The sequence below is a fragment of the Crocodylus siamensis genome, chromosome 5 (assembly GCF_052110815.1).
Source record: "Crocodylus siamensis isolate JL-2025a chromosome 5, ASM5211081v1, whole genome shotgun sequence".
In the NCBI taxonomy this organism is placed as follows: domain Eukaryota; kingdom Metazoa; phylum Chordata; order Crocodylia; family Crocodylidae; genus Crocodylus; species Crocodylus siamensis.
In genome coordinates this window covers 158405050-158421254 of record NC_143399.1, presented here as the reverse complement: position 1 = coordinate 158421254, position 16205 = coordinate 158405050, and the positions used below count along the sequence as shown (strand labels likewise).

General features: G+C 42.7%; 1 protein-coding gene and 1 long non-coding RNA gene across 4 annotated transcripts in view; one reads left to right on the top strand and one right to left on the bottom strand.

Moving 5' to 3' along the window:
* Positions 1 to 212: 212 nt before the first annotated feature.
* On the bottom strand, positions 213 to 8507 carry LOC149864818 (uncharacterized). 3 transcript variants are annotated; one of them, XR_016442291.1, is made up of 6 exons: positions 8371 to 8507; positions 7005 to 7146; positions 5709 to 5807; positions 4379 to 4511; positions 2872 to 3128; positions 213 to 2374 (listed from the first exon to the last, which is right to left on the bottom strand). It is a non-coding gene; the product is annotated as an uncharacterized LOC149864818 (long non-coding RNA). The 3 variants fall into 3 exon arrangements; XR_016442289.1 differs by having other exon boundaries at positions 213 to 3128; XR_016442290.1 differs by lacking the exon at positions 5709 to 5807 and having other exon boundaries at positions 213 to 3128.
* The window catches only part of TSPAN13 (tetraspanin 13), a 24503-nt gene continuing 16754 nt past the window's right edge, over positions 8457 to 16205 (top strand). The window contains exon 1 of the mRNA XM_090046843.1: positions 8457 to 8683. Within this exon, the coding sequence (XP_089902969.1) occupies positions 8621 to 8683 (63 nt within the window). The 5' untranslated portion in view covers positions 8457 to 8620. The remainder of the gene's footprint in view (positions 8684 to 16205) is intronic.

Below are 16205 nucleotides of genomic sequence, written 5' to 3'. Positions count from 1 at the left end.
CAAAATTCAGTGGCTCAGTTCCGAACAACTCCTTTACTCTCCTGTTTTTAGCCATTCAAATGCGAAGAAAGCCTCAATTCTAGAGAGATTTTCGTCACCAATTTATCCGTCCATATTTAACTCGAGAGCAGTTGGCTGCCTCAATTTCAGCAAGAAAGTTTTGTAAAAGGACACTAATATGTTTTCAGCATGTTACATTCCTGTAAGTAAAGGATGAGCCACCTGTTATTTTATTAGTAGTCATCTTTAATCATTTGCCAGAGTCCTTATACAAATCTGATAAATGTTCAGGTCATATAGCTAGCATGTCACTTTGCCTTCTGGTAAGCAAGTTTCTGATCTATCCAATCTAAAAGTAAGTTACTCTGTGAAATATGAATCTATACATATTTTCCCCACTCTATCACAAACAAATAGAGCTTGTTTTCTGTGTGTTCTTTTCCATCTCTTCAACAAAGTTTTAACTTTAATAACAGAAACACATTTTCTTTTCTAGCGTAGAATCACCAGTCACTCTTATGGCCTTTTGTCACTCATTTTACTTATACATGTTAACTACAATAAAATGCAAGCATCTGCATGTTCAAGCAATAACATATATGCGGAGTATGATTGTATTGTGCTAAATGTGATCACACTGTAACAAAGTTAGGACTTATCAGGGGAAGAGTATCTCCAGACTGTATTCAGTAACATATGTTCAATTATCATCTAACAGCTCCATGGATATAATGCCAGCACAGCTTGCTGGTTGTCAGTCCCAACTTGGGTACTGCACTGGAGTCTTGAACCGCTCTGTGCGGTCCTGGGGTTGGGATCAATAATTGGCTCTGGTGTGGCATTACAGCCAAGACTGAAAAATCAGGTGATTGTTGGTCCCAACCTCCACACTGTACTGGAGTCTTGAACTGGCTTTAGTGTAGCACTAGGGTTGGGACTGACAATTGGCTCTGGAGCAGTGCCAGAACTGCCAATTGCCACTGATGATAGACTCCAGTGTGGTGCTGGACAGTCAGCTAATTGTCAGTTCCAGGCTCTGCACTGCACTGGAGTTTTGAACTGGCTCTGGTGCAGTCCTGCACCATGACTCATGTTACACTTAGAGATTGTAGTAAGCATTAGCATGCAACTGCTCAAACACATTCTAACTTTGAATACAGCACAGTAATGCATACTATCATCTAAATAAAACATGTGCTAAGTGTCCTGTACAACACAGTCCTTATTTGGGCTCCTCTAACACACTTATTCCTTTGGTATCTGAGCATAATGTACACAAATGTCCAAAACCCTGGAATGCAAAATGAACAATGCCATCCATGGGCAGTGTCCAGCTGCCCCTCCTTCTCTTTCTTCTTGTGCTATCAGTGGCCACAAGAGTGGGAATAGGCTTGGAATGCTACTACTTTCCTCCACAGATCAGTTCTTTTGCTCCAGAAGGCAAATTCATTATATGCAAATGGTTAGAATAATATACCATTGTTGACAAGTTCAAGTGACTATCTATGTTTAGTAATACATTTTAATTATAATTAAATAGCATCAAATGGCAGAAACATCAGTGACATCCATGTACAGGTGTGGTAAATGTGTGCATTTATTCTAATGCATAAGAGCTGAGAATCTACCCCTTATATACAGCGTATACTGGCACCCAAAATTAAAACTGAGAAAAATCCCAACCACATGGAGAACATACAGCTCAATTCGGACAGACGGCAGATATTCAGCTTGTTTTTTTTAGGTCATACTTGCAGTAAACAATCTTATGGGCATTTTTACAAATGCTGATGGAAATGAGAAATCTTCCGGCAGCTGCATCATCATAGCCACAGGGATGAAGTGGGACTATAAAATCATTGATTTTACCACTCTCATTTGTACTTTTGCTTCTGAGTATAGAGAACCCATGTTGTTCATGCTTAGAACGAGCCAAAATGAGAGAGACATAAAAAAAATAACTGAAAGAATATGAGGTACCTTTTGGCTGAATTGAAAATCTTTATGGAGTTAACTTGAATGTTAGCTTCAGTATTTATTAGCACATCAGGATACTTATCAGAAGGTTGTCAGGACAACAAGCAGTCCAGACTTAACTTGTTTCCAACACAATTGACCTTATTAAGACTTGTTTATTATATTTGTTTCTTGTCAGCCTCAGCAACAAAACAAAACAAAAACACCTTAGGCTTTAAAGTCAACTTGAAAACCAGCAAATCTTTAAACAAATAATTTTAAAAATAATTTTGGTGCCACTTGAGAGCATCTGCTAACTTCTTCTGATCTCTATTATTTTTTTCCCTTGTTGTCGGGTAGGATTCCTATACAAACGAGTATTATGCTAAGTAAAGACTCGAGCTAGAAATGCAACATGCTGTGAAATGCGTAAAGGAAAAAGGGCGAGTTTCTATATAAAATTTGACATTAAAAGTGCTTTCATGTATTTCATGTAAGGCACAACAGTCATGCAAATATAAACTGTGTGTTTAAGTTTATATTTATACCATTTGTAAAATATTGGTGCTACATAGATTTAAAACTTGTACCATGAGCTTTACAACGTAGTATGGAAGCATAGGCTGCTTTAAAGCAATGGGCATTTTCCTCATTTTAAATCCGAGTTTACAGCCTTTTCCTGTTCTGAGGGTCTCCGAATATGGTCCATTTAAAAAAAAAAAAAAACTTCTTAATTTACAACCCTTAAGATAGTCTATATATAAAAATTAATGATAAATGATAAGAACTTTTTATTCATAGCCTGTTTGAATTATAAAATGTGTACTGGCCACCAGTCATGCTAATTTGGCAGTTATACTCTTTCCACAGAGTTTTCACACTACTTCCTAGTAAATACAGTGCTCTCAAGGATACCCACAGGCAAAGCAGAATTACAAGGCACCAGCCTGTGTGTTCATGTTGCTGCACTTTCCTATGGAAGTACAGCTGGTTCATTCTGTTCATGGCTTCTTCAACTGCCAGGGATGCTGTTGAAAGGCTCCAAAGGCAACCTGGGAACAAAGGATATATCAGAGTGCAAGAAGAAAAGGCCAGATTCTGCTCTTGATTGCAGCACTGAAAATTAAGGCAACAGAACCGGACTGACTGTAACTGAATGCAGAACTTGTCCTCTGGAAAGACAAAGGAGAAGAGTCAGGTACAGGCTCATCAACTAGCGCAGGTATTTATAGACACTAAGCCTAACCCCCCCCCCCCAACAACAACCCCCCTCCCCCCAAAACAAAACAACAACAAAAAAACCCCCAACCACTTAAAAAAACTGAAAAGAAGAACCCCTGCCACTAAATCTAAGGAAAGACTGGGGTTTTTTTTTTTATCATTTTACAACTATTAATTCACAAAAGACAACTTAGTTCACGTTAAGTGTCTCAATGTATTAGCTAGATTCATGTGTGAATATGGGTCATTAGCATAATTTTGACTGACAATATAGAGACAATTTTTTTTGCCCATTCATATTGCTGTAGCTAGCATAGCTCTTGCATAGTTTGTACCCCAGGAGACAAATATTTAACTGTGCTAGTCTAAATCAGGTTACAAGATTGTCCCAGTAGGAGCTTGGTAGTGTAGCTTATGAATAGAGCTGGAAGGGATGAATATCCAGCCTTTAGCAAGGTTGAACTGCCACAGCTCTGTTTACTTAAATGGAGCTATGCATACCCATAGAAGGCGTGAGTACAAGTGACATTAGAACAGCCATCTTGGGAAGTATTTATATTGAAAAAGCAGCTTCAATGATTGTTATATGTTTAAGGGCTCAATCCAAAAATGTTTCAAAAACTTCTGAGTGGTACTCATTACTGAATCAAGCCTTCATGCGATTAATTAATGAAAGTTGAGGCACCTTCTTAATTATTAACAGTGAAAGAGATCTTCTAAGAGCAGTGGACAATGTTTTTGAATAATTCAGTGATAATGACAAAGGGAACAATGCTACAGTAACTTTATATATCTGCATTTGCATGTGTCCAACAAAAACACTTTAAAGTTTCTGCTTTTTATCCAACAAAATCTACATAATAAGCCTAATCTTTTGTACGACTACAGTCTAAAGCTATGCTGAAAATAATTTCAAAACATGAGCTAACATTCTAACAATTGCTAGTTATCTTTCTACAGTGGATAAACCGATTTTATATTTGGAATGGCAGGTTACACACTAATGCTTGGAAAGCAATTATACAGAATGAAATATAGCATCATTTCTGAACACTGGCAATACTTGAGTGACATTTTTACATACAATGTTATATAATCCATGTGAGAGATTGTTGTGGGACTGATCTGTGACAAGCATAGAAAAAGCTATCAATTAGTTTATAGGTGGCTACCACCCAGTGGGAGTCAGGCAACTAATTACCTCTGAGGATCTGAGATTTAGTAGCCCAGTTCAGACCTAATGTGAAGCTGGCATCATTTGTTTTAGATCAGTGGTTTTACACAGGACTGGTTTCCTTTGGGTCTTGCTTTGAGCCAAAATAGTAGAAGTAGACCTGTAAATATAGTACACAAGTATAAGTTCACCGAAGACTAAATGAATTCAAAATCAAGTCAGGTTTGTTAGTCATTTATCTTGTCTCCTTACAAGTATTATACACTATGAATTGTCTCACTTCCCCTAAGTTTAAAAACATACTAGCAACAATTATAATAATAAAACAACTTTTGCAGCTGTTAAATCTTTAGATTTAATTTGTATCACAAATCTTGTTAGAAGTTAATGCGATGCCTGATTGGCAGCTCCATGGATAACTATCCAGCAGTTTGAAAATGGGGGATTGTCATTTTGGCAGGAGAAAAACGTGCTCTGTATTTAATTGCACAAGTGTGGCAAAATATCAAAGAGCATGGAAAAAAATGCAAAGAGAATAGACCACAGCGACAGATCAGGAAAGACAAAACCGGCTGCTGTTCAGACTCTTTGTCTCACTGCTGGCTGGGATTATTAGCCTGCTGTAGCTTTCCTCAGCCAGACAGAGCCCAGCCAAACTATATACAACAAAATGCTTTTGGAGATCCTTTTCTGACTGCTTTGTTGACAAGTTGCTAGTAATTGTTATGAATTTATTAGATGCTAGATGTAATTTTCTCAGTTTATGTGGAACTGATCTTCACAAGTTTTCCCCAATACTTGGGGATGACGGAATAGTTAGCATGGTAGACTACAGAGTATATGATTCCTTACTATCTCTTTCGAAGTCCAGAAGGAAAATAAGAGAGTTTCTTGGGCCCCCATCCTGCAACATTCATGTACATGTTTAAATGTATTTCTGTTAGCAGTTCCATTGATTTCAAGTGTTAGGAAGTTGTGTGTAAATGATTGTAAGAACAGGACCTCGGAATATTAAACCGCTACACTCAGCAGCAGGTGTTTCATTCTATTTAACTCTCAGGCAGAAGAAAAACTTGCCTGGACTGTTAGTTAATGCTGGAGCTGTACAATTCCCTTAAAAAATAACTTGCCTGTTTCTAGATAATTAAGTTTTCCTTCCAGTTATAGAGGTGTATCTACACGAAGTACGTGTAAACAACCACAAAAAACCCAGGCCATTTTAATGTGGAAGGAAGGACCAACCTGTGCAGTTACTATCATTTCAACAGTTTTAATTGTAAAGAAGACTATTTGTGTCCTAGAAAAAAATCCCCAGATGTTGAGAATAAATAAAAGTTAACCATTATCCACCACTCACAAAAGGATGAATATGTTGCCCATTATATAGCTATCAGTACATCTGGTGCATCTGCAGAGAAGCTTCCTAAGAGTGGTTTAATTTCATTATCTCTTCTTACTGAAAGAGAATAAGTAAGTACATAAAGCAACAAGCTTACACACCAGAAAGCGCTGTGAGAATTAGTTACATCCCAATTCCATAATAAAAGTACCTTTCTGTACCCTATACTCTCGTGAGAACCCTCACTAATCTTCAGAGATATCTGAGGACAAAGCTGTACACTAAGACATCACGCTGCAGGAGCAGGACATTAAAAATATATATATTGTATGAAGCCACCATGTTCTCTAACCCAGGGGATGCTTAACCTTTAGTCTGTGGGCCTGATATGGAAATTTGGAGGTGGTGGGGCAGTGACAATTAACACTGCTGTTGCTCCCCAGCTGCCAAATTTCCAAGCCCCACATTGCTGGACTGGTTCCAGCTGGAGGGATTGGGCCCTGTTCCTGTGCATTTGGATTGAGTCAGGGCCTGATGCAGCCACATGGCAATGTCCAGGAAGGACCCAGTGAAGTAGTGAGGGTTTGGGGCCTAGCTAGGCTGTTCCTGCGTGGCTGGATCGGCCCCTGGCCAGGCTGTTCCTGTGCACAGTTGGGCCAACACAGAATGCCAGATTGGCCCCACATACCAGCTGTGACTGGCAAACAGACCTGGATGGAAAAAGTTGGATACCACTGCCCTAAGCATCTTGTGCAAAGTAATGGTGATGTGAAAGAGATGGGAAAAGATAATCTGAGCAGAGGATACAACTGCCAGCAACCTAATGGGGCACAGATTCTTCACTTGGGTTTTGATGTCCTAGAATCAGGTGGAAATATTTAGTAACTCCTGCTTCAGACTTCTGGAAAACAAGACTATGAATTGTTAAATGTTTGCTTTTTGTTCATGTGCACATATTAGCCTGCTTTAGCTTTCCTCAGGCAGACAAATCCCAGCCAAACTACACAGAATAAAATGCCTTTGGAGTTCCTGCTGCATGTGTCAGGGGTGTGTGTATTTTAAGCCTTCCTCAGAGGTGCTGGAGATTTTGACTAGGTGTGTCAGTGTTCCTGCTGGGACTTCAAGGTGGAGGTTCCTGGTTACAGGGTCTTGCCCTCCTGCTCAGGATCAGACTGATCCCCATATTTGGGGTCAGGAATGAATTTTACCACATGGTTCAGATTGGTATGGACTGTGGGGTTTTGCCTTCCTCTGTAGCAGGAGGTATGACCCCCCTACCCAAGCGTTTGTTAGTTATAGGATAGAAAGTCTTACCTCTCCCTCAGGGTCAGACCGATGGCCATATTTGGGGTCAGGAGGGAATTTTACCCCGTGGTTCAGACTGGTACGGCCTGTTGGGGTTTGGTCTTCCTCTGTAGCGGGGATTGCAGCCCTCGACCCAGACCTTTTGAGCAAACTTTAAAAAAAAATGATGTTCTGTATTCCAAGCCAAATTAGCCAAAACAAATTCCAAATCCAAGAGTCGGTCCAGAACCAGAAGTGGGCCTACTACCAGGAAACGTTCTCCACCCCCATCTGGGGCTTCAGATGGTCCCAAAACCTTTGGTGGGCATCCTACTTGCAGGCCCAAGCCTGGAGGCTTGGGGTTTGGATGCCCCCTAGTTTTGCTTGCCCTCAGCCGTAAGGCCCCAGGGGTAAGCCAGGGAGAAGCCTTTCATTTCCATGAGTGGGCTTAAAGCCAAGACCTTCCCAACTCCATAGCTAAGTGGGAGGTTCACTACACATTACCTTGGCAGGTACTATCCCTGTGCCAGGTGAGCGGTCTTCCCTGGTGCGGCTACAAAGACCGCCTCCGTGGCCACAGTGTTTCCCTTGCCAGGTAAGCATAGGCTATGCTTACATGGACAAAGAAACAGGACTTTGGCTGCCTGGGTCCCCTGCTTCGCCGGCAGCAGGTTAGGGTCTCTGGCGTGTGCTGCATCAGGGTTGCTGGCAGTCTGATGCCAAGTTAGATCATACTTGTATGGGATGGTTTGGATAGGGCTGACCCTGCCTCAGGCAGGGGGTGGACTAGGTGATCTCCGGGGGTCCCTGCTGCCCTGGGGGCAGGTTGGGGCATCTGGGGCTTGTGCTGCATCAGGGGCGGCAGTCGCTCTAGGAAGAGGTTGGGGCAGTGTTTCCCAACCAGGGTGCTGTGGCACAAAGGCAGGCCCTCAGAAATGAACAGGTGTGTGGTGGAATTGTCCCAGGCCAATGACCTACAGTATGGTATGAGGGTGGGGAATGCCTTAGCAGGTGCACTGCAGAAAGTTTTTATTAATGTAGGCAGGCCTCGGGCTGGAAAAGGTTGGGGAACATTGGGTTAGAGCAAGGATGCCCCTGCCTCAGCCTGGGGGGGCGGAGGAGCTCCCTTCCAGCCCCACTTCTCGAGGGGCCTCAGGCGTCGAGCCGCGCCCGCGTAGCCGGCTTGGTGCGAGCTCGGCGTTTGTCGCCCGGATTCACAGGCCGTGTCCCGGCCTGGATGCCGACGGAGGGCAGAGGGCGCCCGAGCAACCCCAGGGCCTCGGCTCCGGCTCCCGCCGCTGCTCACCTGCGCGGGCCGGGCGCCGCCGCCCCTCCCCCTCCCGGATCCCAGCTGAGGCGGAGGATGTCAGCGTTCCATTCGTTTGCATATTCCTACCTTTGGTGTCCGAGGGCGGCCAATCAGCGCGCGCGCCTGCTGCTGGCCCGGCCCCTCCGTGGTTCCATCGTTCCATCCGGGAGGCTCGTGTGTCCCCGGCGCGCTGCGGGATCGGGATCGGGATCGGGATCGGGGTCCAGGTCCAGGTCCAGGTCCAGGTCCACCGCCCTTCCATCTGCTCCAGCTCCGGCTCCGGCTCCGCGCGGGCCCGCCCCACCTCGGCTGCCCGGACCCGCGCGCTGCCGGCGCCATGGTCTGCGGGGGCTTCACCTGCTCCAAGAATTGCCTGTGCGCCCTCAACCTGCTCTACACGGTGAGTCGTGGGCGCGGGGGGCGGCTTTGTCCTCCCCTTCCCCCGTTCCCGCGCCCGGCGGCATCCAGCACGCAGCGCTGGGAGCCCGCAGCTGGCGGGCATGGCGCTGTGCGGCAGGTGGCGGGGCCGGGCGGGGGCAGGCGGCCGCGCTCCAGCCGCGCAGGGCGTGGGGCCGGGCCGGGCAGCCCGCCCGCCTGTGCGCTGGATCCGGGCGCTGTCCCACGGCACCAGGCTGCTGGTGGAGTAGATGAGAAAAGGGCCCCTGCTGTCTCCTCTGGCTGCCGAGCGCCGAGACGTGTCCGTCTCCTTCCAGATCAAACTGCGCCTCGGGCTCTGCCGGGCTGTTGCTCATTGTGCTCCTCGGGGGCCAGGGCTCCTGACACGCTGGATTTCCTCCCATTGGTTTCTGCTCCCTAAATCAATGGTTCTCAACCTTTTTTTTTTTTTTTTCCCGAAGCTGGAGGCAGCCCTCGCAGAAAGGCAGCTTTCCCTTTGCTTTTCACCTCTTGAAAACATCCCGGGGCAGTTTTGTTCCAGCACAAAGAACTAGGAAACCTCTCTGCATTCCTGTTGGAAACCTCTGGGTTTGTCCTGGGAGTCAGGGTTGTGCCCCTCACAGCGCTAAGTCGCGGCACCCTTGAGAGGATTTCAAGGCGCGCCCCCCCCCCCCCAGGTGCTGCGGCACCCTGGCTGTGAATCACTGCACCCCAGTGTCTTCCACCTCCTTCCTTTTGTATCCCCCTCCCCAATCTCTTGTCACACCCTAGAAGTCAAGCCTACCCAGAGCAAGAATCCTCAGTGCCCTTTTCTTAAAGTTGAGGCTGAATCTTCCTGCTCCCTCTTAATCTAAAAAGGTTTCCTGTGCCCGTGGTGTCTGCCTGAGAGCTTGGTTCTGGGCAAAACGGGCTCTGCGTGAAATCTGTATGTAGGCTCTATAGCCGTGTGTGTGTATGGGAGCAGAATGAGGAAGCAGTGAGCTCCTGTAGAGTTTCAGAAATGCATGTGACAGTTTCGTAAGACTTTTTTTTTTAAATGCATGATAGCTCAGAGTTGGTGCGAAGAGTTCTTCTGGCTGTGTTGAGGGTAGAGATGACCTACAAGACTTTACTTGGCATCTCTTTCATTCAAAAGTTACATCTTTGAATGTCTGACTTACAAGAGCATTCAATTTTAAAAAAAATAGACTTCCAGTGGTACCCAGTTCCCCCACTCCCTCCCTTTCCCTCATACTGAGCTTGGAGCTGTTTAGAAGTTTTCTTACTGTAAACTGTTAAAATAATTGTATTTTCATGCTAAAGCCTTCTAAAACAATCCTTGGTACAGAAGTGGGGAGAAGTATAACTAGAGGCAGCTGTTCCCTTTTACAGGCTTTCTGAACAATTACATTAAGTTCATGCCTTAGTGATAAACATTCATCCTTCTTATGTGAACAGGCATTTGTTTTTCAATGAATGATAAGTAAGCTTAGAAATCCAGGATCAGAAACACCTGGTACACACAGTGAGTGGTGTGGCATGCTGGCACCTTCTACTATCGTTTTGGTCTGTAGAATATCATTTTGGTCTCTAGAATCTCAGTTTCATTTAAAAGGCAAAAGTCTTTATCTGATATGGATGTGAAGAGAATTTCTAAAGGGAAGATAGAGAGAGAGAGAGAATGATGTGTAAGCAATGCAGAGATGTCACCATGGATTCAATGTTATTAGCTGTATAATTCTTTACATAAGAGGAAAAAGAGGACCAGCACAACGCTGAGTGACATCTTATTTTTGGTACTGCATGTGAGTGATTTTTATGAAGTTATCACTGCTTTCCCCAATAAATCAGGTAGTAGCCAAATCCAAGGGTGAATAGAGCCTGTGGGCATACTGAGCCCCAAGCAGGGGAAGCTGACTTCTGAGAGCTGTGTGATATTTAAAGCATCTGTACAATGTACCAAGAGCATGGGTCTCATTCTGACAGCTTTCATGAGTAGTTTGTTTTGTGGGTGGCACTTGTGAAGTGTTGGTGCTCTTCCCTGTTCTCATCTGGCTCCTGTTGGAAATGTAATCATTTTTATGGAAAAAGGAACTTCTCATAATAAGAACAGTAGAGACAATATACATTTAACTCTAATAACAAGAAACTAAACTGTAAATAGTGCTTGCAGATTTTGAGAGGTGGCAAACAGTAAAGCTAGCTTTATACTTAATGTCAGGATGTCTGGGCCTGATCCTGAAAGAGGTGATGTGTTTTGGTATCGCTCTGACAATGCAAAAAACCAAAGCACTCAAGGCAAGTCAGTGCACAAGACTTAAACTGGTGAAAGTTTTCAGATATAAATTGGTTACTTCATTTTTTTTTTCTAAAAATGGCATACTTGCATTTTAAAAATAGATAAGCACTTTATTTCCAATAATCCATTAATTAGTGTATAATTAGTAATAGGGATAAAGAAATTGGTTTCTAACATGGTTAAATTGACAGTGTCTTTTTTAATGGTACATTATTGTTGGAATTGAGATGCTCTTTCTGTTTATATGACATATAATGGCTTTTGAATTAATGTAGAGAATTGTGTGTTCTTGCTGTAGCCTTAACAGATTTTAATTAATGTCTTGTTTTAAAAATATCCTAACTTTCAAAACAGCAAGGAAGGGTAATGCAATTTATACTCACTTGATTGGTGTATTGTGGTAAAAAATAAAACAATATTGTGTGTGTTGATCATGACAAGCCAGTTGACCTAAACCATCTGAAAAGGGAAAATCGGTGAGTCAAAACTTTTTTGCCCTCTTCTAAAACCCGACTGCTTTCTTGGGGTTTTGTTTTTTGTTTGTTTGATGGTTTTCTATTTAGCATTAGAAGTCTACTTTAATAGCAGTTAAATCCCAATCCTGCAACTGTGGGTGGCTTTTGTAACCATGGAAAATCTCATTAACCTTGGCATAGTTCACTGTGGAGATACGGGTCCACCCATATACAATCTACTGAATACAAGTAGCTACCTTGAAGTCGTCAGGACTGCCTGGGTGTGTTTACACATTCATTAACGTGCAGTAACTGTATTTACTGCACAGTAGCACCAGTGAACATTTTTTGTGATGCTTACTGCACAGTAGCCTAATAACACTGCACAGTAGGTTATTAGCCTGGTTTTTGACTGGCACATTACTGCACTGTGTTATTAGGCTACTATGCAGTAAGCTTCTTGTTTAGATGCACCCCCTGTGTATTTACCGGCTGGATTAAGATCTTCATAGAGAAGTAAAGTAGTTTGTTTTTCTATACTTAAAAAAGGCTGGTTTTAGATGACTGTTAATTTTTCTTAAGGTTATATCATTGGGTTTTAAAAGTATTCTTTCTTTCTGCTTTTGCCACGACACTCACAACTGAGTAAAATAACTGTCCATACAGTATTATCAAGTTAAAGCATGTGTGCGTGTGTCAAAATCTCTAATATTTCACCTATAGGAACTTTTAGATCGGGGTGGGCAATTATTTTGGGCGGAGAGCCACTTACTGAGTTTTGGCAAGCCATCAAGGGCCGCGTGACAGGCAGCCAGGGGCAGATAAATATTCATTTTCTAAATATTTTAGGGGCCCCTCAGGCCGGATAGAATGGTTTGGCAGGCCGCATCCGGCCCCCGGGCCGCATTTTGTCCACCCCTGTTTTAGATGATAACTCCACCAACGTTTGCCAACATCAATCGTTCACCTGATTTTCTTAAGGGGACACAGTCCCTTTAAGTAACCCTTGCTCTTGAGTATTAAGTAGAAGTATTTAATCAGGTTGTCAGAAAGGGAAGGGGAGAGTTTATTTCCCAGTTAGATTGAAAAGGTTGCTAGGCTCTGAGGATTAAATGGTAGCATGACAGCATGCCATCAGCAGCCACTTATTTTGAATAACTTGAGCAGCAGCTTAAATGTTCCTGCCAGAGCTGCAAGGCTAAATGTTCTCTGGAGTGAGGCTGTTCTCAGTGGTGACAGATGACAGACCAAGGAGCAATGGTTTCAAGTTGCAGCAAGGGAGATTTAGGTTGGATATAGAACTTTCTCACTAGGAGGGGAGTAAAACACTGGAACAAGTTGGTACAGAGGTTGTGGAATCTTCATCCTTGCAGGTTTTTAAGACCTGGCTAGACAAAGCCTTGGCTGGGATGGTCTAGTCGGGGATGGCCCTGCTTTGAACATGGGGTTGGACTAGATGTGACCTCCTGAGGTCCCTTCCAGCCCTAATTTTCTATGATTCATTTTGAAACGTCAATTTCATACCATTTCAGCATTCAATAAACTAAAATAAACACTTCTATCAGATATTCAGTTTTCTTAACCTACAATAATCATAATCATGAAGCAGCATTTTTTTCAGTTAATTTTATGTAACAGAGACTTAATTGTGTATCTGCACCTTGTTATTGTCAACAATGGAAAATAACAAATATGAGCATATTATTAAAAATAACGCCCCCCCTGGTTTTTTCCCTTAGTGCTTTGCTCTCTGCATTTACATTGGTCTGCAACATGCCTTTTTATTCATTGGTATTTGCTTTCAAAGAATGAAGTGAGTTCATATGCTTTCATAGTTTTACAACACTGCCGTTGTGCTGATTGGGCATAGTAATTGTAGCGGGTGTAATTGTTGTATTAAAAGTACCTGACATCTGTGTAAAGGACTTTTCCCCACCTCACTATAACCAGAAGGTAAAACATACTCCAGATTACATAAAGTCTCTTGGAGGGAGATAGGCATTCTCAGGTTCATGAAATAACATTTTGTTGTACTGCATAGAAAAATCCTTAAATTGCATTATATAAACCCTTTTATATTGCCTCCTTTCCTTGACACAGTGATTTTTTTTTTTTTCTGGGAAAGGGGCATGGCTTGGGTATCATTGTTTTCCAATCATACCTGACCTCTCTGATACCTGATGGTGCATAGCTCCAAGAAGTCATTAGAGCAGTTTTCTTGCTCTGTGTGCTGGGGACTAAATAAGTTCTGATGGAAAGATGAGGTTAACATATAGCTTGTCAGATGAAACTGAACTCTGTTCTCTACATTTGGTGGTAAAGAGGTGGGGGAATGGAGGGGGGTCATGTGAAACCACTTTTCAACTTTTAATGTGCCTAAACAGTTAATAAGTAACCTAACTGCTTACTGTGGTTGGCTGGTAGTCTCCACTGGAGTTCAGAATTTGGGAGTGTAATTAGAAAATGTGCACATTACGTGTGTATTGGGTTGTGCTGCCTTGACAGATCAGCTTTTTGCTCATAGATGTGACATACTGTCTCACAGCCCAGACTGGTAATTTAGAAGGTAGCTTTACAAGATGGATTGAAACCATTTTTGAAGTTTATAGAAAACTAGTGGAAGGAGCCATTCTTTGCCCTGGTCATTATTTTTGTAATTGCAGTATTTGTTTATTTTCAAAGAATTTAGTTGAAAATTTTAAAATGTTAAATATGTAATGTGGAGTGACATTTCAAATGACATCCAAATGAATAATCTTAATTGAAGAACTTCTTTGTAAACAATGTTTGTGGTGTTTTCCAATTGATGCCAGTATATACAACCCTCTTTGACTACCAACTCTGGAGCAAGCCACATATAACTGTCTGTGTGAAAAGCATTGTTCCCTTAAATAGTCACTGGAAGCCCCCAAAAAGGGTCAAGTGAAAAGTAACTTGCTTATAATTTTCCTTGGGTGGTATTCAGTGATTTGGAAGATATAGAATAGATAGGACCAGCTGCTCTCAAGTTTTAAGTGAACGTACAGACATACACTTCATTTTATAGATAGATAGATGATGGTGCTTTAAACTAAATATTTAATATATAAGCCTTCTGGCATAAATCATGCCAGTCCATTGCATGCCTCTTGTTACTGGTGTCTTTAAGCACATTGACAATGGATGACAGTGACTTCAGAAAACTCAAGGATTTTAAGATTTATGTGCAATGTCTGGAAATGCCCTCAACTGTACAGTCCCTCAGTCTGTTACCACAGTTGTGATAGCTCTGCTTTTTTTTAGGCTTACCCAGATAGCAGATATTGATCTAGGTAATTGGCAATGTTCAAGGTTTAGTGTGAACTGGCAGTAGTCCATGCAAATCCTATCATGTCTGCGCACAGAAGCCAGAACATGAGAATAGCTTAATTGGCTGAAGGAATGCTCTTCCAGCAAATACAATGCTTATCTTCATTGTTGCAAGAAATGGGTTGCTACAAACGTAACGTTTTAGGCACAAACTCTTCCTTGCTCTGATCTGGGTGCTGATGACCCCTTTTCCACTGACTTCCATTATAAGCAGTCTGGTGTTAAATTCATAGAAGTACAGGCCAATGTTTTGAGAAGTGTCTGTTATTTTTATGCGTTTCAGTCTCTGCGTGCCTAACTTAAGATGCACCAGACCAGATTCTTTATGTTGCTCTAACAGTATAACAGGTGAGGAAAAAGGCCCTGAGAAATGCCCAACCATAAAGGAATTTTCTGGTTGGTGTATAGCTGCCAGTGCATCTAGAGAAGGTGCAGTGGGGTTTGTAAGGAGAAGGAGGGGGCATGGAGCACACTGTGGTCTGGCTAGTCTCAGCCATCATGATGGTCCCTAAGCAGTACTAAAAACCAGTATAATTTAGATAGAGTAGCCCTGAGGCTGGCCTTCTCTGGAGCTCCAAACACACAGGGCACAAAGGTAGTTCAAACCTGCCTTTCCTTGCCTCCTACCTCCCCTCTCCTTTTTAAGAATGGGGGCCAGCAGTTCCAAAAATCTGGCACAAGGTTGCTTAAACTGGACACACAAAAATACTAATCCTTTCTGAAAATGCAGCCCCATAGGTTTTCTGCTGATGACCTAAAGCAAACCCTCTTCTAATACCTGTATATCCACAATAGGGATTAAACATATAAGGCATTTTTAACAGTCTAAAAGTAAATTGAGTTGTATGCTGTCTTTGACTGAAAAGGCAATTTAAATGATCTGAACTGGCAAACAGTGCACAGAGTTGAGGCAGACTCTGTAGCATTCCCTTTGACCTACAGCAGTCCTGGCTCCTTTCACACGTGGTGCTTGTTGCACAGGATTCCAAGGGTGCGCAGTAACCAGCCTTCTGATAACTCCTTGTTTAAACCAATGCCCTACTTTCCATTAAAAATCAGTAAGGCGTTTGGCCTGTCTTCAGTATAGTTGCTTCAGTGTTCTGGCACTGAAGCGGAGTACAGAGGTATTCACTCAAATCTGGTTGATGGCTCAGTTACGTTTTGGCTACCATAGAGAGCACTGCCTTTATAAAACATTGTGTTACTTATTTTCCTAAAGACACAAAACAGTGTTTTGGGCTATGGATTTATGAGTTATCTCCAATCAAACATAGCTGAATAGAAAATACAGTATTCTAGGGCACTCTGCATTTGTAGACAACTGTATTTCTGTGGAATATAGTAAGCTTTTAGTTAGCCAAAGAAGAGTTTGCGTAATTGAGTTAGGAATTCAAGACCCTCTTAAACTATCAGTCCTATGTGTATTTATGCAGAAATGCACCCTG